The following is a 23,560-nucleotide window of genomic DNA, read 5'->3' on the forward strand; positions in this document are numbered from 1 at the left end:
CCGCGTGCCGCCGCCGCGGCCGCCGCGGGCGTTCGCCCCAGACACGCCCACCGCCACGCGGTCCGGCCTTCCTCTAGGTCGTCTTTGGGACTTTAATTAGAGCACGATCTAAGGATTTGGCTCGCCCGTTTTTTTCCGAGAATCTTTTCGTGTAGAAAATCATCCCTTGGAACGCTCAGAAAACGGCTTCCTCGGCTGCCTTCCACACATCCTTGGGAGCAGATCAGAATGTGGGAGAAATCGCTAAAGTGGGCATTACTCAGAAGCAGTTAAGTACAAATGACAGAGCAGGGACCTTTCTTCGCGGGGTTTGACGCTAATTAATATTCAGAAAGCAGGACAGACGTATACATCACGAACCCCAAAGAGCCGTGCCAGGAAAAGAGCTAATTCCCAAAGGAGACTAATTTCCGTTATTCTGAAACATTTCTCACCCTCCACACCTACTGGTTTGTTCCTCGTCCTCGCCTTAATCCAAACCTCTAATCCCACATCCCTTCCTTCCCTACCTCAACTTCCAACACCCCACCCTTCCCCTCCGCGCCGGAGTGGAGGAAGTCAAGCAGTGTTCCGCAAGACTTCCATATACACTTCGAGGACCATTAGATTTTCCAGAAGCTATCAACCAAAAATTATTTACTCAAAACCTATGTGCCCAGTACTGAGCTAAACATCACGGTGGATCCAACTTTTGTGTTGAGGGGTGTGAGACTTATACAAATGATGGGATCCTTAAAAATATCTTAAATGATGAGTACAAATTTAGAAGTGTCTTGGAAGAGCATGGTAAAGGGACTTTGAAGCTTAAACTTTATTAGCTTCAGATAAATCTCCCTCTAACTCAAGGGTTCTTAATCTGTTTTGTGCCATTCAACAGTCTGGTATAAGCTATGGACCTCTTAGGGTTTGTTTATTTTTTGTCTTTTTTGCCTTTTCTAGGGCCACTTCCCGCGGCATATGGAGCTTCCCATGCTAGGGGTCCAATCAGAGTTGTAGCCGTCGGCCTACACCACAGCCACAGCAACGCCATATCTGAGCCACGTCTGCAGCCTACACCACAGCTCATGGTAACGCCAGATCCTTAACCCACTGAGTGAGGCCAGAGATTGAACCCGCAATCTCATGGTTCCTAGTCAGGTTTGTTAACCACTGCGCCACGACGGGAATTCCTCTTTTAGGTGTTTTAATGCCTAAAATATGTAGCATTATCAAAGACACTATGTTGAAATACAATTAGGAGATATGTGATATAGTAATCTTTATCAAGATCTTGCAGCAGGTCAAACAGCTACTGAAATTTTAAAGCAATGAGAAGATATTTCAAGAAATGCCATAACTATAATGTGATATGAAAATGTCTGTGATTCCTATTAGTGACAGTGAAAGACACAGCTAATTCTGTGGTTTGTTGTCCACATCCACAATGGGGAAGAATGCTTAATTTCAGTAGAAAGTGAAAATAAAGATGTTATTTTTTTTCCTTCCAAATTGAGGGACCAACAAATTCCATTCAGAGACTCCCTTAGGTCAGTTTAACATAGGATAAGAACCCCTCAGCTGGATACTGTAATTAAAGTGATTCTTTTTTTTTTTTTTTTTTCCTTTTCTTTTTTAGGGCCAAACCTGCAGCATATGGAAGTTCCTGGGCTAGGGGTCTAATTGCAGCTGCAGCTGCCATACTACGCCACAGCCAGAGCAACACCAGATCTGAGCCACATCTGCAACCTATGGCAAGTGGGGGAAACTTACGGCAACACTGGATCCTTAACCCACTGAGCAAGGCCAGGGATCAAACCCACATCCTCACAGACACTTTGTCAGTTTCCTAACCTGCTGAGCAGAGTTCCTGTTGTGGCTCAGTGGTAACGAACCCGACTACTATCCATGAGGACTCGGGTTTGATCCCTGGCCTCACTTGGTTGGTGAAGGATCCGGTGTTGCCATGAGCTGTGGTATAGGTCAAAGACACAGCTCAGATCCACCATTGCTGTGGCTATGCCATAGGCTGGCAGCTGCAGCTTGGAATTCAACCCCTAGCCTGGGAACTTCCATATACCGCACGTGTGGTCCTAAAAATCAAAATATAAATAAATAAATATAAAATGGAAAGAAAGGGGTTTTTTCCACCTTAGTGACACAATGTTTTAAACAATAATCACTGTCATTTATTAAGCTCCTATGTGCTGTTGCTGATCCTTGCATAAAACCTTAAAGGCTAGTAATTTTTTTATCCCATTTTATTGAGAAAACAAGGCTCAGAGAGGTTAAAACATTTGCTTAAAGCCACACAGGTGAAGTAAGACTGAAACACAAGTTTGAGCTACTACACCAAGCTCATTTTCTTTTTTTCTTTTTAGAGTCACACCTGCAGCATATGGAAGTTCCCAGACTAGGTAGGGGTCAAATCGGAGTTGCAACTGCCAGCTGCAATTTGGCATCCTAGCCCCATCTTCAAACTACATACACCACAGCTCATGACAACGCCAGATCGCCAACCCACTGAGCAAGTCCAGGGGTCAAGCCTGCATCCTCATGGATACTAGTTGGGTTCGTTACTGCTGAGCCACAACGGGAACTCCTCATTTTCAATTAGAGTCTTAGTGTTGGCATAGTCTCAATTTTGTAGAGGTAGATTTTTTCTTTTCTTTTTTCTTTTTCTTTTTTTTTTTTTTTGGCTGCCCCAAAGAATATAGCTTTCTGGGGCAAGGGATCATATCTGAGCTGCAGTTGCAACCTGTACCGAAGCTGTGGCAACACTGGATCCTTTAATCCACTGTGTGGGGCTGGGGATCAAACCTGCATTCTGGCACAGAAGAGAGGCCACCAATCCCATTGTGTCATAGCGGGATCATCATTGTCAATCTGATGAATAAGTTAGAAAATACTATTTAGAGCCCAAAGCAAACTATGATATAAGATAACAACACTTCCCTTATGTGGTGTGCAGACTGGCTTTGCAATGCAACTTGAACATGTTCTGAGAAATGACAATATCCAGGGAAAAATCTGTGGCCTCATAAGTTCTTGTCATTGAGGAGCAACAGTCTGTTGGGTGGCTTTGTTAGAAAAGAAAATGTCCCATAGACATTTTACCTATATGGACTTCATAATACTAGTTAACATTTGTTAAGCACTTGCCATAGTATCTCATTTAATGTTCACAAAAATATGTGGGGCAAGCGGGAAAAAAAAAAAAAGTATCATCTCCCTTTTTCAGGTGAAGAAACTAACTTCCAGGTCAGAGATGAGACTCAAACTTGGGTGTAATTCCAACTTCCATTTTGTCATCATTATGACACACATCAGAAGAGATGAATGAAAACCAATGAAGTTAGACCTTCATCTTTTTTTTTTTTTTTTTGTCTTTTTTTTTGTTGTTGTTGTTGTTGTTGTTGTTGCCATTTCTTGGGCCGCTCCCGCGGCATATGGAGGTTCCCAGGCTAGGGGTTGAATCGGAGCTGTAGCCCCCGGCCTGCGCCAGAGGCACAGCAACGCAGGATCCGAGCCGCGTCTGCAACCTACACCACAGCTCACGGCAACGCCGGATCGTTAACCCACTGAGCAAGGCCAGGGTTCGAACCCGCAACCTCATGGTTCCTAGTCGGATTCGTTAACCACTTCGCCACGACGGGAACTCCAGACCTTCATCTTTTTAAGCCTTCCATTGGTCCTCTGATTTTGAGATTCTTTTTTTTTTTTTTTTTTTTTTTTTGGTCTTTTGTTGTTGTTGTTGCTATTTCTTGGGCCGCTCCCGCGGCATATGGAGGTTCCCAGGCTAGGGGTCGAATCGGAGCTGTAGCCACCGGCCTACGCCAGAGCCACAGCAACGCGGGATCCGAGCCGCGTCTGCAACCTACACCACAGCTCACGGCAACGCCAGATCGTTAACCCACTGAGCAAGGGCAGGGACCGAACCCGCAACCTCATGGTTCCTAGTCGGATTCGTTAACCACTGCGCCACGACGGGAGCTCTTGAGATTCTTTTTGTCCCTTTTTTGATTTTTTATGAGTTCTCTGCTCTCCTTGAGGTCTGTTGAGGGAATATGGAAAAAGGAGGAAAAAGTGAAAAAGAAAGATAGCAAAGTAAGCTCTCCTTCCATTCCCTTAATCAAACTAAAAAAAGCAAGAATCAATATTCAAGTTCCCATTAGGATTGTAGAATCCAATTTAAGAGTGATGAACACTTGGTCTTTGAAAGAATTTAAGACTTTTTCCCACTTAACAACAGCCGGATTCCCTGGAGACTCACCACCAGGACCTTGGTGTATGTACCCACTGGCACTGAACTCTTCGGCCATTAAAGAGACTGGCACAGGCGGCTGCAACGGCTGCCGCCTAAATTCCAAAAATCAAATTCTAGGAGACTGTTCAACATTAACCTTTGGACTACTGAGTTCTAATTATTTTAAGGCTCCCCTATAGGCAGACAGAAGAGTTATATGTGGCAAATCTTTTAGGATGTGTTACCGTAAACTTTTAACCAAAATACAGTAGAATTCTACATATTATCCATATTCAAATATACAAGGTAAATATACTGTTAATAAATCAGATTCAACAGGGCTCGCTCCCTCAGTATAACTTATGTTTTGTTTTGAGAGTGCAATAAAACAGTAAGAATTGATTATAGACTATGTGCATGTAACTAAATTCTCATTACCCTTAAGTTAAAATATCCATTAGAAGAAGGGGGCAAGTGCTCTCTAATTATCGTTAGTAGTAACAATAATATAATACCTTTTGCTTGCATTGAGTTTTTTTTTTTTTTTTGGTTTTTTGTGTGTGTTTGCTTTTTTTTTTTTTTTCCTTTTTAGGGCTGCACCTGTGGCATATGGAGGTTCCCAGGCTAGAGGTCAAACCTGAAACTTCATGGTTCCTAGTCAGATTCTTTTGTGCTGTGCCAGGACATTGACCTCCACATTGAGCTTTGTTACAAAGAGTTTCAAATATAGTATCTCACATCTGCTGCATTTGGACATTTTGAAATGTATCATATCTTTTGTGACTCCTCTCCTGATTCTTCTCTAGATTCTGTAACACTCCTCTTCTCTGCCCATCATTATCTATTGGTGTTCCCAGGTTTCCATCTTTGATGCTGCTCTCATACTCTATCCGGGCCATCCCATTCCCTGGCATGATTTTCCCTACTCATTTTCTTACTCGCTATTCCTTTTTCTTTATCTAAGAGAGCCATTTTGGATCCTTTGCTCTGGACTCATATTTTCAACTGGGCATGTGAACATGAGTTGGGATGTAACAGGTTTTTCAAACTCCACAACTAGTTTCTGAAGATTTTTTTTGGAGTTTCCTTGTGGCATAGCGGGTTGAGGATCCAGCATTGTCACTGCAGCAGCTCAAGTCACTGCTGTGCTGCTGTGGCATGGGTTCGATCCCTGGCTTGGGAATTTCCATATACTTTGGGCACGGAAAGGGGGGGTGGAGGATGAAGAAGGAAGAAGAAAGAGGAGCCATTAGCAGGTAGCTCAGATTTAAAAAAAAAAAAAAAAAGTTTTTTATCTCCTACCGTTTGTGCCCTTCATCACTGAGCTTCCACTCAACCTGGTGGTTATTCCTCCAGTACGCCAACAGCTGCCTCAGCACCTTACTTTTGCTCTTTGGTAAATTAAATACTCAGAACACTTTTCTCCAGCTATCCTGAAAATTCATCCACAACTCTGCTCTAATGTCATCCTTTTAGAGAGTCTTTCCTTGACCATCTTCTCTAAAATAGCAGTCTCCCTTCACTTTACATCCCTTATTTTTCTTTCCTTTTTTTTTTCTTCTAGGGCTGACACATGGAGGTTCCCAGGCTAGGGGTCCATTCGGAGCTACAGCTGCCAGCCTGCGCCACAGCCACAGCAATGCAGGATCTGAGCTTCATCTGCAACCTGCACCACAGCACCACAGCTCATGGCAACGCCAGATGCTTAACCCACTGAGCAAGGCCAGGGATTGAACCAGCAACCTCATAGTTATTAGTCGGATTCATTTCCACGGGGCCACAACAGGAACTCCCCTTATTTTTCTTTATTGCACTAACACTATGTGTGCCTTTGTTTATTGCCTACCTCCCCCACAGAAAATAAGTTCAACAAGAGCAGGGAGTCCCCCTGGTGGCTCAGTGGGTTAAGGATCCAGAGTTGTCACTGCTCTGGCTCAGGTCAATGTCGTGGGGAGGTTTTGATCCCTGGTCCAGGAACTTCTGCATGTTGCAGGCATGGCCAAAAAGGAAAAAAAAAAAAATCATTAAACAAATAAGGGCAGAGTCTTCATCTTATTCAGTCCTATGCCAGTTACATTGTTGGTGCTCCACAGATTTTTGTTAAATGATTTAATTAACTTCTATCCTTTATACCCACCCCAGGTTCCTCCTCTTTGTGTGTTCTTGTTCCATTCATGACAACTCATCCATCCAATGAATTACTCACTTCAGAGATTTGGATATCATAGGTTCTGAATCCCTAAAAGCCACTGATGGAAAAGATGATGATATGTCTGGAGGCTAGGACTAGGACTTGGGCAAGAGTACAAAAGAAAGGCTGCCCCCTTTTTCCTGCTCTGGCTTTATCCTGCTCCAGGAGGGCCCTCATGGCCACATGTGTGCCTGCAGGTCCAAGCTCTGTCCATTCTCCCAAGCCAAGGGCTCCGGGTGCAAATGTGGAGCTTGGTTTGCCGTTAAGAGAACACATCTGGCTGGGGAAGAGGCTTAGAGTGGGCTGTTCAGACAAAAGATTCCAAGGTTCTAGATGAGTTTTGTGATCTAGGAGGGAAGCGAAGAGTATGAGATTTTGACGGGCATGTCCCCTCGGCCCCATGGGCAAAGGTGCAAAGGGAGGAAGGCCAGATCAGGGCCCTTTATTTTATTTCATTTTGCTTTTTAGGGCCACACCCACAGCATATGGAGGTTCCCAGGCTAGAGGTATAATCGGAGCTACAGCTGCCGGCCTACACCACAGCCACAGCAATGCCAGATCCAAGCCGAATCTGTAGCCCACACCACAGCTCACAGCAACACCAGATCCTTAACCAAAAGAGCGAGGCCAGGGATCGAACCCACAACCTCATGGTTCCTACTTGGATTCCTTTCCACTGTGCCACAACAGGAACTCCAGATCAGGGCCCTTTAAAGTGTAGGGCTCAGGGAGATGGCCCTGTTGCGCTGGTATAATGGCAGAATTATCTGGGCTAAAATCCAAATTCCAAAAAAGTGGATATAACCAAATAAGAATGAAGTCTAGAAAACATGCTTCTTCCCTCTCTTGCCTAAAAACTAAGGATTTAAGTTTTATAACTCAAGAACTATCTGGAGATCCCCCTTGTGACTCAGCGGTAATGAACCTGACTAGTATTCATGAGCACGCAGATTCGATTCCTGGCCTCACTCAGTGGGCTAAGGATCTGGTGTTGCTGTGGGCTGTGGTGTGGGTTGCAGACACGGCTCAGATCCTGCATGGACATTTCCATGTGCTGCGGGTATGGCCCTAAAAAAAAAGACCAAAAAAACCCCTATCAGTATGGAGATTTAGAAAAGGAAATTTTGGGTAAAAAAAAAAAAATCCTAGTAGAAAACTGGACTTCATCAAAATTTAAAATTTTGGTTCTTTGAAAGACACTGTTAAGGGAATGGAAAGCCAAAACCTGGGAGAAATATATGCAAATCATCTATTTGATAAAGGACTTGTATCCAAAATATATAAAGAATTCTCAAAGGATCCAAAACTTTCATTAGATTTTCAAAGGAATCTGGATCCTCCTCAGAACATTAACAACCATTGGTTAACATGGTCAGCATGGAGAATTCAGAGGTTATAGCCAAACCTACACCTGTGAGATTGGAATCCTGACCAAGCTCCCTGTATTGGGCGCCTGCCTTGCAACATGTCTCCAAAGTTGCCATAATAGCTATTCCTAGATAACCCTCTGAAGATGACAATGATTCATCAAGTACTGGAGCATCAGGGGCAGGTGACTTTACCTTGGGAAGGGGTGTCTTAGATGGGTCACGTGGTCTCTGGATGCCTGTTTCCTCCTGCCTTAGGCTCCACCAGATATGCAATAACGGAGTATCTACTGTTTCCATAGAATTTCTGATACATTGTGCAGTAACAAATCAGGAATGAAGTCACCAGCCCTGCAGAAGGGAATGAAGTTTATACATATTCTCCTTTCATTTATCTAAGAAATGTCTATTGCCTGCCTACTCTAAGTCAAACATTTGCTAGGGACTGAAGATACAGTGGTGAGCAAGACACAGTGATTTCTTCGAGGGCATCAAAGTCTAATGGAGGACACAAAAAAGTAAATGGGCAATTGCTAAACAGGAATAAAGTGCTTTGACTGGGATAAACCCAGGGAACACTGCACAGGAACACCTGATCCAGTCTTGTGGGATTGGGAAAGCTTCCCTAGAATAAGTTAGGTATGAGACCTGAAGGATGAGGAGAAGTTGACCAGAAGAGTGGAGAGAAGGAGATGTAGCTTGGAGACTGTTGCAGGTGCGGGGCACATGCACAAAACTGAAGCTGAGGAGGGTGGCAGAGGCCAGATCACGACCTCCTCACCCATTACACTTGTATGCTGCTGGCAATGGAAAGCATGAGGTTTTACACAAAAGACTGGCATGAAGGGACTCCCGCCTTTCAGAAAGACCACTCTAGCTGCCACAAGGGAGAAGAGATGGAAGGGGGTTGAAAATAGAAGAGACATTAAGAGGTTGTTTCTGTAAGTAAGATGTGGCTTGGTGATGGTCTAAATAATTGCAGCTAACATTTCGAGCCCCAATATTTCATTTAGTCTTTGCAACTCTGAGAGGAAGCTATAATTACCCCCATTTTCTAGATGGGAAATCCAAGGAACAAAGAAGCTAAGTGACTTGCCTATGGTCACATGATAAGTGGTGGCAGGAGAGAGAGCAGGTAGGGACTTGAGAAATATTTAGGAGACGGTATGGTCATGACTGAAAGACTATTCAGCAAATTTTCATTATTGATTTTGGGAGGGTGGTTAAAGAAGCAGGAGTTTTCTAGTATGATACGCAAGTTTCTAGCCTGGATTACTAGGCCATGACGAGTTAGGATTTATAGGAGAGCAGGTGTGATAGAACAAAGTGGGAAATTCAGTTTGGGGTCTGCCTGGCTAATTCCCAAGTGGAGATGTCTACAAGGCAGCTGCAGGGGGCAGGGGGTGGTGTGAAATTCAAAGTGAGATTTTGATGTCATCAGCATCAGTCACTCCTAGAGGGAAAAACAAAAAGCACCTTTGAAGAAGCTGAACATGTTACAAATTTTGAACACGAAGCATTTAGGAAATCAGGCAATACAATGGGACTAACCACGAAACCACTTTAGGTCATTACAGGGTGATTTTCTTAATTTTACTCAATTGTTTTTCAGGAACAGCTTTTATCTTGAAGTCTCCTATAGATAAGCAGGGCCCAGTCTGCTGCTCTACTACAGAGATTGGTATCTAACCAATGCTTCAAAGAGTCTATTTCTCCCAGGGCAAAGGGAGTTTCCTTTTCCATCAGGAACACTAACTTTTGAAACGCTAGGGAACCATTGAACAAATTATCATTTCAGTGGACTCAGTGGTGTCCTAAAGGCCTGGAAGCACAGCCCTAAGCAATGGCTAGCCTCCTAGAGAAAACTCACAGAAGGGAAACTGCCTTTATTGTAATAATAGCAAAACATTAACATAAAGGCGGAACATTAACATATTAAGTACCCTCAGGGGGAGGTTCCAGGTGAATTTTTTTTCCCCGGTGAACCGGTGTCTCCCTTGAACTTTCCTTCCCAGAAATAAATGCTGAACATGTAGAAGAGAAAAAGTTTTTAAGAATGTTTGATAAAACCTTTTTCTTTTCCAAATCTTGGCTGTAAGATTAAAATTTTCTTTCGTATTTGTATTTTTCCCCAACTTAATGCACTTCTACTCCCTACCTCTGCCTAGACTGAACTTCTTTTTAAATTAAATTTTTTTTTTTTTTTTTTTTTGCTTTTTTAGGGCTGCCCCTGTGGCATGTGTTAAGTTCCCAGGCTAGGGGTCGAATCAGAGCTGCGGCTGCCAGCCACAGCCACAGCCACTGCAGATCCAAGCTACGTCTGCGACCTACACCACAGATCACAGCAACGCCAGATCCTCAACCCACTGAGTGAGGCCAGGGACCCAACCCAAGTCCTCATGGATACTAGTCAGGTTCATTACTGCTGAGCCACGAAGGGCTGGCCTTCCATTAAAAAAAAAAAAAAAAAAAAACTCATAAGATAAAATTACTTGTAAGTAATTTGAAAATTGTGGCCACACCCTGGTAGAACATAATCACTGCCTTAGGCAGACTACAATTATGTCATGAATAGAGAGCCTTTGAATAGAGAGCCAAGCTGTATCTCTGTTCTGGGATCCTAATACTAATTTAGTAGAAATTGTTCTGGTGTATTCTAAACAGACACCCAAACATATCTCCTTAAAGCAATAAGTCCTCTCCTCATTGTTCCTTTTGGATTGTTTGTTATGGGTTTCCCTTCTTCAAAATGAATGAGTCACCCATAACCAAACTTGTTTCCATGTTGCTTTGCCACTAGCCCAGTCCTCATAGGAAACTGTTCAGGTCTTTGAATTTTCCCAAAAGATGGCAATATCCAGAGGGCTCACCAATGTGAAGACACTGTATTTCCAAATTTCCACAAGAACCCCTGTACAAATGCAGCAATATAAAATCAATTGGGCCCAATTTTAATGCATCTGATAAAAAGCCATTTTATGAATCGGTGCTGGGTTACTAAAATAATTCTCAACTTTTTGATTTTAAAAATTATACTTTTAATTATAGAATATTGTTAGAATTATACAGATGTAGACAGACACTAGGATACCAATATCATATGTGACCAATACCATAAGGAAAACTGCTCTACATACTCACTTGTTCACTCACTCTCCACAACCATAGAAAACAGGCACAATGTGTTGAGGGTGTGTGCAGAAGCAGCCAGAGATGTGGGAGAAGGCATGCAAAAAGCTTTAGCAGAGCGAGTCGGATGCATAACTTTACACAAAGTTCAGCACAGCAAATGGGCAGCAATTGTCAGGAAGAGACGAGACAGAGCTGGTCTGTCCCTTGCCCTTTTCATTTCCCAACTGGAGTGTACATGTCTGGAGAGGTGGCTGGGGCACTTGGAAGCCAAAAAGCAGCAGCAGGAACAAGTTGGGGGTGGGGCAGGAGAGCAGGGAAGGAGAGGGGGGTGAAATACAGTTAGGTCATGGAGATGCTGTCCTCTATGGCCACTCCAAAGCTGCTCCCATAGTGGCGCACAGAAACAACAGGAGAACGTTGATAGTCTTTAAAACCGTCAGCAACACTGATATAGGAAAAAGACATATTTGAGTTCAGTCCTCAGGAACATGTACGTCATCTCACAATTAAAATGTGAAATACCCACAGTTGGCTAGTTTTTGTATAGAACAAAAAACATGCTCCCTGCCCAAGTTTGTATTTGAATCGGAGTGGCAACAAAAAGACATCTACTTGGTGGAGTGTTTTTTTCATTGTTACTTTTGAGGTTGTGTCATTTGCAAGGGGTGCAGACCTGCATGGCTGTGGGTCATGGCAACGCACTACAGAACACTACCCAAGAGGGATCACCGGTTCCTTTAACACCCAGTCCCAAAGAGCTCTGGCAAAAGTTTTTCAAGTGTTACAACACTCACAACAAAGAGAGTAGAAATAACTTGGGGGGTGGGCCCCAAAACATACATATTCCTTACTCCAGTTTCATCTCCTGGGCATCACTTCCCTCCCACGCCCACCCCCAAATGCTTGGATAAACATCAACATTTGGGATATTTCTTAATTCCTGTTTGGGCTGAGATAAGGAGAACTGACACTTCTGGGCTTAAATTGGGTCAGCTCCTACAGTAACCACTTACATCTGCAGGCTGGGAGGATGGAAACACATTCCTATCTAGGTTTATGAATTCCTTGTGACTAGGCCAAAGAGAAGACAATGCAGTCTGAGTACAGGACAATCAACCTATGTGTTCAGTTAATTATCTCCCACAACTGACTGATACATATAAACAAGTGCTTGGTTCTGTACAGAGACAGATCTTACAGGAGAGTGCATACTGGAGCGTTAGTGTTTAAACTTTTTTTTCATAAAGAAAAAAAAAAGACATTTCTCACATTGGACTTAGGTCTGTAGTTCTGTCACATGATCTAAATATCACCCAAGAACATGCTAATTCAGTGTGTTTCAGTTTCTGCTATTGGAAAAACGACAGAAATACATGTTTTAGTGTACATACACATGCCCTTATGCAAGCTAAGATAAACACTGGGATGTGGCCCTTATCAAATTCTAGTTAGTAGTATAGGGAGAATTGATCTTAAAGGGTTGAGCAGAAATGACCTGCATTCCTTGGGAAGGGACCCTGTGCTTCCTTCCCAGAAGTGGTAAATTCCACTTGCTCCTTACACTCCACCGTCACCTATGGTCCTAACTCCCCTTGAAGATCTATTCTCTCAATATTCCCTATGATGATCCCCAAAGAAGGTTAATAGATCCCGATTAACAGCAATAACAACAGTGGGTATCTCTTCCTAAAGTCACTACTATTGATGAGTCCTTGGTCCCCAAACTTGTGTCTCACTTTTCTTTTCAATCTGTAGCTTTGATTCGCTTTCATAAAGATGAAAGCTTTAAAAAAGTTAATTAGAAGCAGTGAGGAGGAAAGTTATGATCATTGCCTTCGTCGTGCAGAATCCTGCTCTTGGGAAGACAGAAAGATATGAATGCATGAGCAACTCAAGGAGAAAGCCCTTTGAAGGGAAAGATGTGTGTGCCCAGCTACTATGGTGGGTGAACAGGTGTGGCAATTCAGGCAAGGTCTCTGGCTGTCTTTCTCCAAAGCAGCTGTGACCACCCGTCCAATATTCCCCCTAGCATAGTTCTTTGGGCCAAGGATGGGAGAAATTACTTTTAAAGATTTACTCCATTTCCAGGCCTGAGTATTTACCAGCATTTATCACCTGGTCTTCAGATTTCCAGTTACTTGTGGGGCTGATTTTGATGAAATAATTCATTGAGTGGATAAAAATCACTATTTTGGAGGAAGGAATAACATTCCCAAAGCCATGGGTCAGAATTTCAAGCAGGCCTAGCTTCTCTGATGTTTTAAACTGTGGCCCATGACAAGGAAATTCAGTATGGTAAAAGCAGCTCAGTCTTGAGAGAGCTCTTTGTTCTCAAAGAAAATTGTACCTTCAAATGAATCATTTCTCAGTCATAATTACAGGACTTAGTCGGTGTGAACTCTCTTGTGTTTAATAAGAGCTGAGCTCCGGCTGAAGCTCTTCTCACATTCGGTACATTCATAAGGCTTCTCTCCCGTGTGAACTCTTTGATGTGTGATGAGGTTGGAGCTCTGGGTGAAACCTTTTCCACACTGCACACACTCATAGGGTTTCTCTCCTGTGTGGGTTCTCTGGTGTTTAATGAGATCCGACCTTTCACCAAAGCTCCGCCAACACTCGTTGCACTCATAGGGCTTTTCTCCAGTGTGAATCTTCTGGTGTGTGATGAGATGTGAGCTCCGGCTGAAGCTTTTCCCACAGGCATTACATTCATATGGCTTTTCCCCAGTGTGGGTTCGCTGGTGCTGAACCAAGTGTGAGATGCGGCTGAAGTTCTCCCCACATTCGTTGCAGTGATACGGCTTTTCCCCTGTGTGGGCTCGGCGATGGCGCACAAGGTCAGAGTTCTGACTGAAATTCTTCCCACACTCGTCGCACTTGTAGGGCCTCTCCCCTGTGTGGACACGATAGTGTTTGATGAGATCAGATCTCTCACTGAAGCCTCGCCCACATTCGTTACATTCATAAGGCTTCTCACCCGTGTGGGTCCTCTGGTGCTGGGCTAAGTGAGAGCTCCGGCTGAAGCTTTTCCCACACTCTTCACACTCATAGGGTTTTTCCCCACTGTGGGTCCTCTGGTGCTGGATTAAGTGAGAAAGCCGGCAGAAACTTTTCCCACACTCGTTACACTTGTGGGGCTTTTCTCCAGTGTGGATTGTCTGATGCTGAATGAGGTGAGAGCTTCTTCCAAAACTTTTCCCACACTCGTTACAGTCATAGGGCCTCTCGCCAGTGTGTGTTCTTTGATGCTGAATAAGGTGGGAACTCCGGCTGAAGCCCTTTCCACATTCGTAACACTTATAGGGTCTGTCACCGGTGTGGGTTTTCTGATGTCGATTCAGGTCAGAGATCTGACTAAAGGCCTTTCCACAATGAGAACATATATGATATCGGATGCTTGTGTGGACTTCCTTGTGGACGAGCAGATCAGTGACTTGTTGGAGGGGATAGTTCACCCACTCTTCTGCTGTTAAATCTCCCCACTGTCTTTCTGATCTGTCCCTGTTTTCAAAGGCCTCTTCACTTTCAGGATTCTCCTCGGTATTACCGACAGGTCTCTCAGACACAGTCCCAAACTCTACATCTTCACTAATCTCTTGCTTTGGATTCACCTCATTTTCGCTCCTGATCTCAAAATCTGAAATAAAGGGCAAAGAATAATACTGGTAAACACACCCCAAAGTTATCTACTGTGTGCCAGGCACTGGGCTACGTTCTTTACGTGAATTACCTCAAACGCCCTGAGAGTCAGGTATCAGGATGATTTACATGCTATGAATGAGAAATCCAAGACCCTCAGAAGTGACTCCAAAAAAGGTCATACTGGAGTAAATGGTGATGCTAAGATTCAAATCCAGGTCTATTTGATAGAAGTACATGCTCTGTATCACAGCAATTAATGGTCCTTTATAAAAATTGTACATGTTCTTGGTATTTTGAATCAGGAATCAGAAAATAAGAGATTCTAATTAGAATTTCTTTCTTTCCTTTTTTTTCTTTTTTTTTTTTTGGCTGTCGCATGCAACAGCTTGATGTGGGACCTTGATTCCCAGACCAGGGGTTGAATCTGGATTGCAACAGTGAAAGCACCAAGTCCTAACCACTGGACCACCAGGGAACTCCCTACATTAGAATTTCTAAAAGCCAAGTGCCTACATGTTTCATATGTGAATGCATGTGTGTGTGTGTTCTTGTCAAGCTTTCATCATATATGATATTCATTATATAACATTTACTAATAACCTACTGTGTTAGCATGGAGAAAAAATAAATTTTTATCACTCTATATCAAGTCTCTATTGACAGCAAAAATGACTTCCAAATGTTACTTGCTACTTTCCAGTGGCATTTTAATGAAAATAGAGGTGTGAAGGTTGGAGAAGGCAAAAAAGATGCCTGGCTCAGGATATTCTCGGCATTGACTAGATAAAGACTTTAAATGAAAATCAAAATATAAAAAACCACTGTCTAGGGAGTTCCCGTTGTGGCGCAGTGGTTAATGAACCTGACTAGGAACCATGAGGTTGCAGGTTCGATTCCTGGCCTTGCTCAGTGGGTTAAGGATCCGGCATTGCTGTGAGCTGTGGTGTAGGCTGCAGATGAGGCTTGAATCCCGCGTCACTCTGGCTCTGGCGTAGGCCAGGGATACAGCTCTGATTAGACCCCTAGCCTGGGAACCTCCATATGCCGCAGGAGCGGCCCTGGAAAAGGCAAAAAGACAAAAAAAAAAAAAAGAAAGAAAAAGAAAAAACAAAACACTGTCTACAAGAAACTTCTACCAGACACTGCCTTTTCCAAGCTGTGTTTCTTGGTACGCTCTTCAGAAAGAGATTATTAGGGTTGCCGTGTGGCTCAATGGCAACAAACCTGACTAGTATCCATGAAGATGCTAGTTTGACCCCTGGCCCTGCTCAGTGGGTTAAGGATCTGGTGTTGCCACAAGCAGTGATGTAGGTCACAGACATGGCTCAGATCTGGTGTTTCTGTGGCTGTGATGCAGGCCGGCGGTTACAGCTTGGATTTGACCCCTAGCCTGGGAACTTCCATGTGTCGTGGGTACGGCCCTAAAAAAAAAAGAAAAAAAAGAAAAAAGAAAAAAACTACAGTATTAAAAAGAAAGATAGAGAGAGATTACTAGGTATGCTGGGAGAAAAGGGTCCATGGATAAATTAGTTTGGTAAATGGTGCACATAGCATCCTCTTCTTAGAAATTCAAAACATGTGACACCACATTAAAGGTTCTGAACTGAAAAGAGCCGAGCATTGTAAATATTATTTAACCCACTTCCAAACTTACTTGAGCAAGAAACTTTTGTTTGTTTGTTTGTTTGTTTTGGCGCCTCCATCCTTCCAACAAGTGCTCCTTGGGCTGCACTACAGACATGTAAATTTGCATTTCCCTAAGATTCTCATTTCTTGATTTTGTCGGATTGAGCAAAATATTTGCATTGCCGACTATGATAGATCTGGGTAGATAACTTCATTTCTAGTTGCTTTTCTAATGATCCAAAAAAGCTGGGATAACAGAGAGAGCCACCCTGGAAAAGTTCCCTTGTAGAGCATCGAGTTAAGGATCTGGCATTCCTGCAGCTACAGCATGGGCCACAACTGTGGCAAGAGTTTGATCCCTGGCCCAGGAATTTCAATACGCTGAGGACACAGCCAGAAAAAGGAAAGCTTGGGAGTTCCCTGGTGGACTAGTGGTTAAAGGATCCAGTGTTGTCATTGTTGTGGCTCAGGTCACTGCTACAGCACGGGTTCATTCCCTGACCCAGGAACTTCCACATGCCTCAGGCACACCAAAAAAAAAAAAAAAAAAAAGGTAAACTTTTCACAGTTAAAAGCTATAGGAATAAAGACTTCAAAAAAAGGATTAATTCTAATGAATGGCAGATTACCTAATGAACCATACATGGTCATTAACATCTGTCAAGTCCTAACAGAGACAAAGTGAGTCAAAGCCTGTTCAGCTCAAGAATATACTGTTTATTCAGGTTATACTCTGAGCAAAGGATAGTTAAAAAACAGAGTTGCAGACCATCAGAAAAAAAATTAGCTTCCCTCACTAACAGAATCTGTGATCTCATTTAGCTCAGGATTCTGCTAGAACAACAGCTGACACTCAAAATCTATGATCAATTCTGAAACATCTCCAGACAAGTACCTTCTCTGGATAAATAAAGGACCTGAGGCAAAGCTAGGGTTCCACAGCCAAAACAAACACAAAAGGGTGGCTTTCGCCCTCCCACATGAACCTGGGTCAGAACCCCCTCATCTTCTAGTAAAAGCACCATTTACAGGGGAATTTATATCCTGGCAAGCACCATTATGTCAGACCTGTTTAGTCAGAGATCTGTACAAACAGGCTGGAGAAGGGCAAATGACTCGGCACAAAAAATCTGAGTGTTTCTAAAATGAGCAGAAACGATCTTTCTTTTTAGAAAATATGACCTTGACCTTGATATTCCCTCACTCAAAGATCTGCCTGAGGACTCAAGCCAAAATCCAATAAATGCTTTAAAAATCAAGTAACTAGGTTGTGTTGAAAGAGCGAAGGCATTTTTGACAGTCTCAAAAACGTGGGGGGGGGGTGAAGAAAGATCGAGAATCCTTACCTAATGAGACAACATTTCCATAATTCTCCTGCATAACATCCCTGTAAAGGTCTCTTTGGGTAGGGTCCAGAGGTCTCCATTCTTCCCGAGTGAGGTACATGGCCATATCTTCAAATGTCACAGGTGCCTGAAATCACACATTGCTTCCTCAACACTTGGTATCTAGGAGGTTAGTACCAGTTTTTCTTCTCAAAATTAGAGACATGGCTAGAATTGTTGAGGAGGCAAAAGGTATTAGGTCTGATATGTAGAGTCCAAAGGAGAAATAAACAAGCAACAAAGAGATGTGGTAAAGAAGAGAGCAATTTATGAGCTGACTGCTTTGGTCCCATGGCCAGATCCCCCTGCCCCAACTCGGAACCTTACCCTCTGGCAGTGCTCTTCTCAGAACACGTCCAACACCTTCATCATCCCACACCTTTACTCACAATGTTCCTCTTGACTTGGAATAGCTTTCTCAGGCTAGTGAAATCCTACTATTCCTTAAGACTCTGTCAGCACCAGCTGTTCTTCAGCGCCCACCTTCTGCTCTGCTCCACTCCTTCCTCGCCCACCTCAGATAGAATTAACACTCCCACTTCTTGGTTCCCACAGCACTTTACTCCTACAGCAAAGAGTGCTCTTATCACGTAGTATCACAGTTAACCGGATGCATCTGTCTCCCTACAGATTGTGAGCAGGCGGGGAGGGCGTGTTTCATCTATCTTTTGCCTCCCCAGTATTTAAACGCAAACAGCAGGTGTTCATATATGCTTGTTTGTGGCTATACTGTTCTAGTAAGTGGGTTTCTTAGAGGCAGAACACGAAGCAAGCCGAATTACTAACCCCAGGGAATTTCCCACAGGATGTGCAGAGCAAGGAAAAGCCGGGACGAGTGGGTAAGCACAGGCAGGGTCCGAGAAGCCACCCCCGGCTTACCTGGGACCCAGCCATGAGCAGGGTGGCTGCCATCTCGGGCTCAAGGATTCGCCTCCCAGGAGAGAGAGAGAGCAGGAAAAGCAGCTAGCAGACAGCGCTAAAGGAGGCGAAAAGCAGGGCGTGAGGCACAGAAAACAGGCCCTGCCCACTCCCCAAGGCTGGAGTTCTGGCCGCCAGGCGGGTGGGGAGGGCCCTGAACCCAGGCCAGGTCACTCTCCTCCCTGACCCTCGAGCACGACCCGCCCTCTGTGTCTCCGCCACCAAGGGGAGGAGGCAATGCCGGTATTTACTAAGACAGCTCCTAGCTCAGTCCCTCCCGGGCTCGGGGTCTAGCCGCCGCTGTCTCAGGGAGGAGGCTCTCAGCCCAGCCCACAGAACGCCTCTGCTCTTCCAAATCGAGGCTGGGCCCTTTCCGGCAGCTGCCTTAGCCAATTGGCGAGCGAAGCTCACAAAGCTCTCTGCCAATTAGATGCCCAATACTAGGCCCGCCTCTTGTAGCTCGGCCGATCTGCTCTATCACGCCGCGCCTGCCCCTGTGGTCTGCCGGGAGTTGGAGTTCCGTTCAGGCGTACAAAGGCCAGTCAGAGGCCAAAACCACGGAGGGAAAAGAACAAAAGGGTGCAGAAAAAAGCGCGTCCTCCTAGACAGGGAGGAATATCTTTCGCTTTCTTCTCTTGGAGACCACAGCCCGATTTAGGCCAAGGAGTTTGCCCAGCTTTTCATGTCCCTAGAAGCCCATCTTGAGTCGAACCTTAACTGCAACGTCGAGCCTAATTTAGGCGCTGATCTTTGTTGGGTTCGCCGGGATCAACTCTCATTTGACATCCCGGGCTAAAGAGGAAAGCAGCAGCCGCCCACTCCCCAGGGGAGACCAAGCAGCCGCGCTGGAACTTTGAGCTCCACCCACGAACTACATCTCCCAGCACCGCCTGCGGCATCCGCACACTGCCTCGCAGACTACAACTCCCAGGAGGCACCGCGCCTGTCCGCTAGCCACTGTGGTCCGCGGCTGTGTCCCCGCTCTATCGCTGTTAACCCTGTAGGGGCATCCGATCCAGCCCTTCTAAAGAGAGCGCCCCTTGAGGGGCGGGCTGCTCTGCGCCTAGCGGAGGGGAAGCAAAAACCCGGAGGGATATCAGAAGCGAGTGTTGGGGTTAGGGCGCATAAGATGGAGCGAGCCAGGCCTTATGGTTGGGAAGAGTCGTCCTTATCATCCCCAAGGACTTGTCTGCTAAAAAGGTTCCTGGAGGCCTTCCGTAACGATGGGATCTCTGGCCTCTAACAGCCAGAGTCCGGCGGGCCCTCAAGATGTTAGCAGTCCCTGACCAGCTGAAGATAGGAAGCCGATACGGCGAATTGGGAACAAACACACTTACCTCCTGGCCCTCAAAAGATCCGCTAGGTCGCCGGCTCCAAGATCCGAGAGGCCTCAGATTCCAAATCCGCAGGCACAGTTTTCTGAGACTTCAGACGGTCGGAAAGATTCTGGGAATCACGGGCAGATCCTGGATATCTCAGACGCGCAGGTAGACGTGCAGGCAAAACCCAGAGATTGTTGGCGAATCCCAAAGACGCACAGATTCCGGAGACCTCAGACTCTCAGGAAGCTCAGAGAAACCACAGGCTCACAGGCAGATCCTTGAGACCACAGCAGCTAGCCAAGAAACACCAACAGCAGCTAAGCTGCATTCAACTGGAGTTCTTCCGAACGGAAGGACTTGCAGCCTTCCCTTTCCCCAGCCAGGATGAGAAAATTAGACAATGGAAGCCAAGCACTAGGGAAAGCAGGCATTCTGCGTGGGGAAGAGCTCGGAGCTCGCTGTAGCCTTGGAGAGGGAAGTGATGGAAAAAGAATATAGCAGCTTATTAGGGACTCCCACCCTCTTCAAGTTATAAATATCCCCAGAACCTTGGCTACGTGCCCAGAAGCCTGTTGTCTCTAACTGTACCGGAGACTTCTCAGCCTGGGCTGGGAAAGGGGATTTTCTTTTGTTTTGAAGATATGTCCACCCACCAAGTGACTTGAATTTTTTTTTCTTCCAACGTGACTCTAGGGTATGCTTTTATTAGTGACTATCCTGTTCCTAGTGGCCAGTTATTTACGGTTAAATTACTCAAGTGTCTAAAACTAGGATCCCACCTAGCCATGAAGCAGACTCTCCCACTCTTCTCACTGCCCACTGTGAAGCAAGGAATTGTTTAGATACCACAGAATTCTATCATCCTACCCCATCAAAAATTGATATGGGAACCACAAAAGTAGAATCAGTAGATGGTCCCCAAGAGGCAGTGTCCTGAGTGGGACTAGTGTGGGCATTCAGGTCAGACAGACCTGGGTTGGAATCCAGGCTGTATATCCTTTGGAAAATCACTTAATCTGTCCAGGCCCAATTCCCTTTCTGTAAAATTGGGTGATTATATACCTAAGGCAGTGGTGAACATTAGGTAAGATGACTTAAAGCGCTCCACACAGAGTGAGCACTCAGGTGATAGCTGGTTTTATTAATCATCCTGCCTTTGTGGCAGGGGAGACCTTTAGAAAGGCCTGTGGATATTTTCACTGGCCCAGAACATCTGGGAAGCCAGAATGGCTCAAGAGCTTTGAGGATCTGCTGGTGACCTTATTATCCATAGTATTTCTGCTGAAAATCCAGAGGGAACTGGAAGTTGAGCACGTTCGATGGATTCAAGAGAAGTGGTGTATTCGGCCGAGTAGAACAGAGGTATTTGGGGTTGCCAAAAACCCAGCAAGGCGAGGCCTCATGCTCAGGGAAACCTCTGGGACAAGGAGGGGGAATCAGTTCAGACTCTGATTGAGTAATTGCAGGTTTCTAACTGGGCTGAAGGTGAGCTGAGTGCCTGAGCCCCTGAGCTCAGGGGGGGCTCCCTTTTCATCCCTTCTCTTGACAGATTGCTTTGTAAACCTTCTTAGGCCTTTTCTTCCCCCCTGCTCCAGTGCTTTAAGTCCTTCTTTGTCCGTTTCTTTTATTCCTCAGGCCTGCCTGGGGGCAGGATGACTCTCCAAGCCCAGCTTGGCTGCTTGCCTCCTTCTGTGAGTAAGTGCTTTTCTCTTTTTTCACCTGGGACCCTCTAGAGGGTGGAGGAGAAGAGGAGCCAATCGGATGGAAGGCATGACTGCATTTGGTGCCCCTGGGTGAGGGTGGGGGAAGAGGGGGAGGAAAGCCAGGGGGTGAGGGGCTTCCTGTTGCAACCTTCAGCTGGACTCTGAGGGTTGGGGGTCACTAGAGGAGGAGGTGGCTTCCTGCGCCATTGTTCAGGACTTCATTGTTTCTCAGGAGTACTTATTGTGTGTGGGTTTTCAATAACCAACTTGGAAAGCTGTATTTGTTCCATTCAGCAAACAATGAGCACCTACTGTGTGCAGAGGTGGCAGCACAGCCTATTACTGGGGAAAGGGGCCAGGAGTACCATTTCACCAGGGTCTCTGATTTAGGTTTTTGACATCATCTCCATATTTGGGTTTTACATTATGTCAGGTCCTTCTTGCATAATCCTAAAGCTTGTTTCTTATTGATAGGCCACTGTGGAACACTATAAATTATTATATTTTAATAAATTCTATAATTATCTTGTGAGCAGCACAATTATAATTTTTTGTATTAGAAGCATACATTTGAAGAAAAGGAGTTTCTTTTGTGGCACAGTGGGTTAAGTATCTGACTGCAGCAGCTCAGTCCCTGCGGAGGTGCAAGCTTAATTCCTGGCCCCAGTGCAGTAGTTTAAAGGATCCAGCATTGCCACAGCTACGTCATAGGTTGCAGGTGCGGCTCAGATTCACTCTCTCGCCTGAGGAATTTCCATATGCCATGGGTGTAGCCATTAAAAAAAAAAAAAAAGAATGGAGTTCCCATTGTGGCTCAGTGGTAATGAACCCAACTAGTATCCATGAGAATGTGGGTTCGATCCTTGGTCTTGCTCAGTGGGTTAAGGATCTGGTGTTGCCGTGAGCTGTGCTGTAGGTCACAGACTTGGCCCAGATCTGGCATTGCTGTGGCTGTGGTGTAGGCCAGCAGCTGTAGTTCTGATTAGACCCCTAGAACTTCCATATGCTACGTGTGTGGCCCTAAAAAGGAAAAGAAAAAAAGCAGCAGCAGCAGCAGCATACATTTGTTAGACATTGAAAAATATGCCTCAAGGAGTTCCTGTCGTGGCTCAGCAGAAACAAACCTGACTAGCATCTATGAGGACGAAAGTTCAATCCCTGGCCACGCTCAGCAGGTTATGGATCCGGCATTTCCATGAGCTATGGTGTAGTTTGCAGACACACACGGCTTGGATCTGGCATTGCTGTGGCTGTGATGTAGGCCAGCGGCTACAGCTCCGATTCAACTCCTATCCTGGGAAACTCCATATGCTGCGGGTGCAGCCCTACAAAAGGGCAAAAAGAAAAAGAAAAAAGAAAAAAAAAAATGTGCCTCAATATTTGTGATTTTGTTTTGTTATCTCATTTTCAAATATACCAGGAACATTAAAAAAAATCAGCCGATCGTGGCTTAGTGGTAACGAACCCTACTAGCATCCATGAGGACTCAGGTTCTATCCCTGGCCTCGCTCAGTGGGTTAAGGATCTGGTGTTGCCATGAGCTGTGGTGTAAGTGGCAGATGCGGCCCAGATCCTGCCTTGCTGTGGCTGTGGCGTAGCCTGGCAGCTATAGCTTCAACCCCTAGCCTGGGAACCTCCATATGCTATGGGTGTGGCCCTAAAAATAAAAAAAGCAAAAAAAAAAAGAATCCGTGATCTGGGCTTCTCTTGACCCCTGCTTAGGAGGAGAGATGTGAAGGGCTGGGGACATGGAGGTCACTCTGACTTAGTCACTGCAGTCCAGCTGCTGGAGTATTCGGATGAGCTAGCTAGTCTGCACTGAGGAGAGGTGGGCTCACAGCTGAGGAGTAGAGAAGGAATCTTCACAGAGGAGGTGTCATGGGAGCTGGCTTACAAAGAGTAAGAGTAGGAGTTTTGGAGGTGGAGAACTAGGGGAGGGAAAGCATTCCAGTCTTCAAGAACAGCATGTGCAAAGTCACGGAGGCGTGAAAGGACAGAGTGTGTTCCAGAATGGTCAGGACTGGGTATGGGGAGAGGGAGGGTGTGGGGGTG

The 23,560-nt window shown here is 45.1% G+C and overlaps 1 protein-coding gene across 6 annotated transcripts; it reads right to left on the reverse strand.

Annotated features, from left to right (window-relative positions):
- On the reverse strand, positions 10,380-22,523 carry ZNF436 (zinc finger protein 436). 6 transcript variants are annotated; one of them, XM_021095517.1, is made up of 4 exons: positions 19,821-22,523; positions 18,445-18,541; positions 17,527-17,653; positions 10,380-14,549 (listed from the first exon to the last, which is right to left on the reverse strand). In XM_021095517.1, exons 2-4 carry the CDS (start codon positions 18,475-18,477, stop codon positions 13,297-13,299), a joined length of 1,413 nt encoding a protein of 470 aa, XP_020951176.1. In that variant the 5' UTR covers positions 18,478-18,541; positions 19,821-22,523; the 3' UTR covers positions 10,380-13,296. The 6 variants fall into 6 exon arrangements, with proteins under 6 accessions (XP_020951176.1, XP_020951178.1, XP_020951177.1 ...); XM_021095519.1 differs by lacking the exon at positions 19,821-22,523 and adding an exon at positions 19,196-19,326; XM_021095518.1 differs by lacking the exon at positions 19,821-22,523 and adding an exon at positions 18,735-19,158.

This window comes from Sus scrofa, chromosome 6 (genome assembly GCF_000003025.6).
Source record: "Sus scrofa isolate TJ Tabasco breed Duroc chromosome 6, Sscrofa11.1, whole genome shotgun sequence".
NCBI classification, from domain to species: domain Eukaryota; kingdom Metazoa; phylum Chordata; class Mammalia; order Artiodactyla; family Suidae; genus Sus; species Sus scrofa.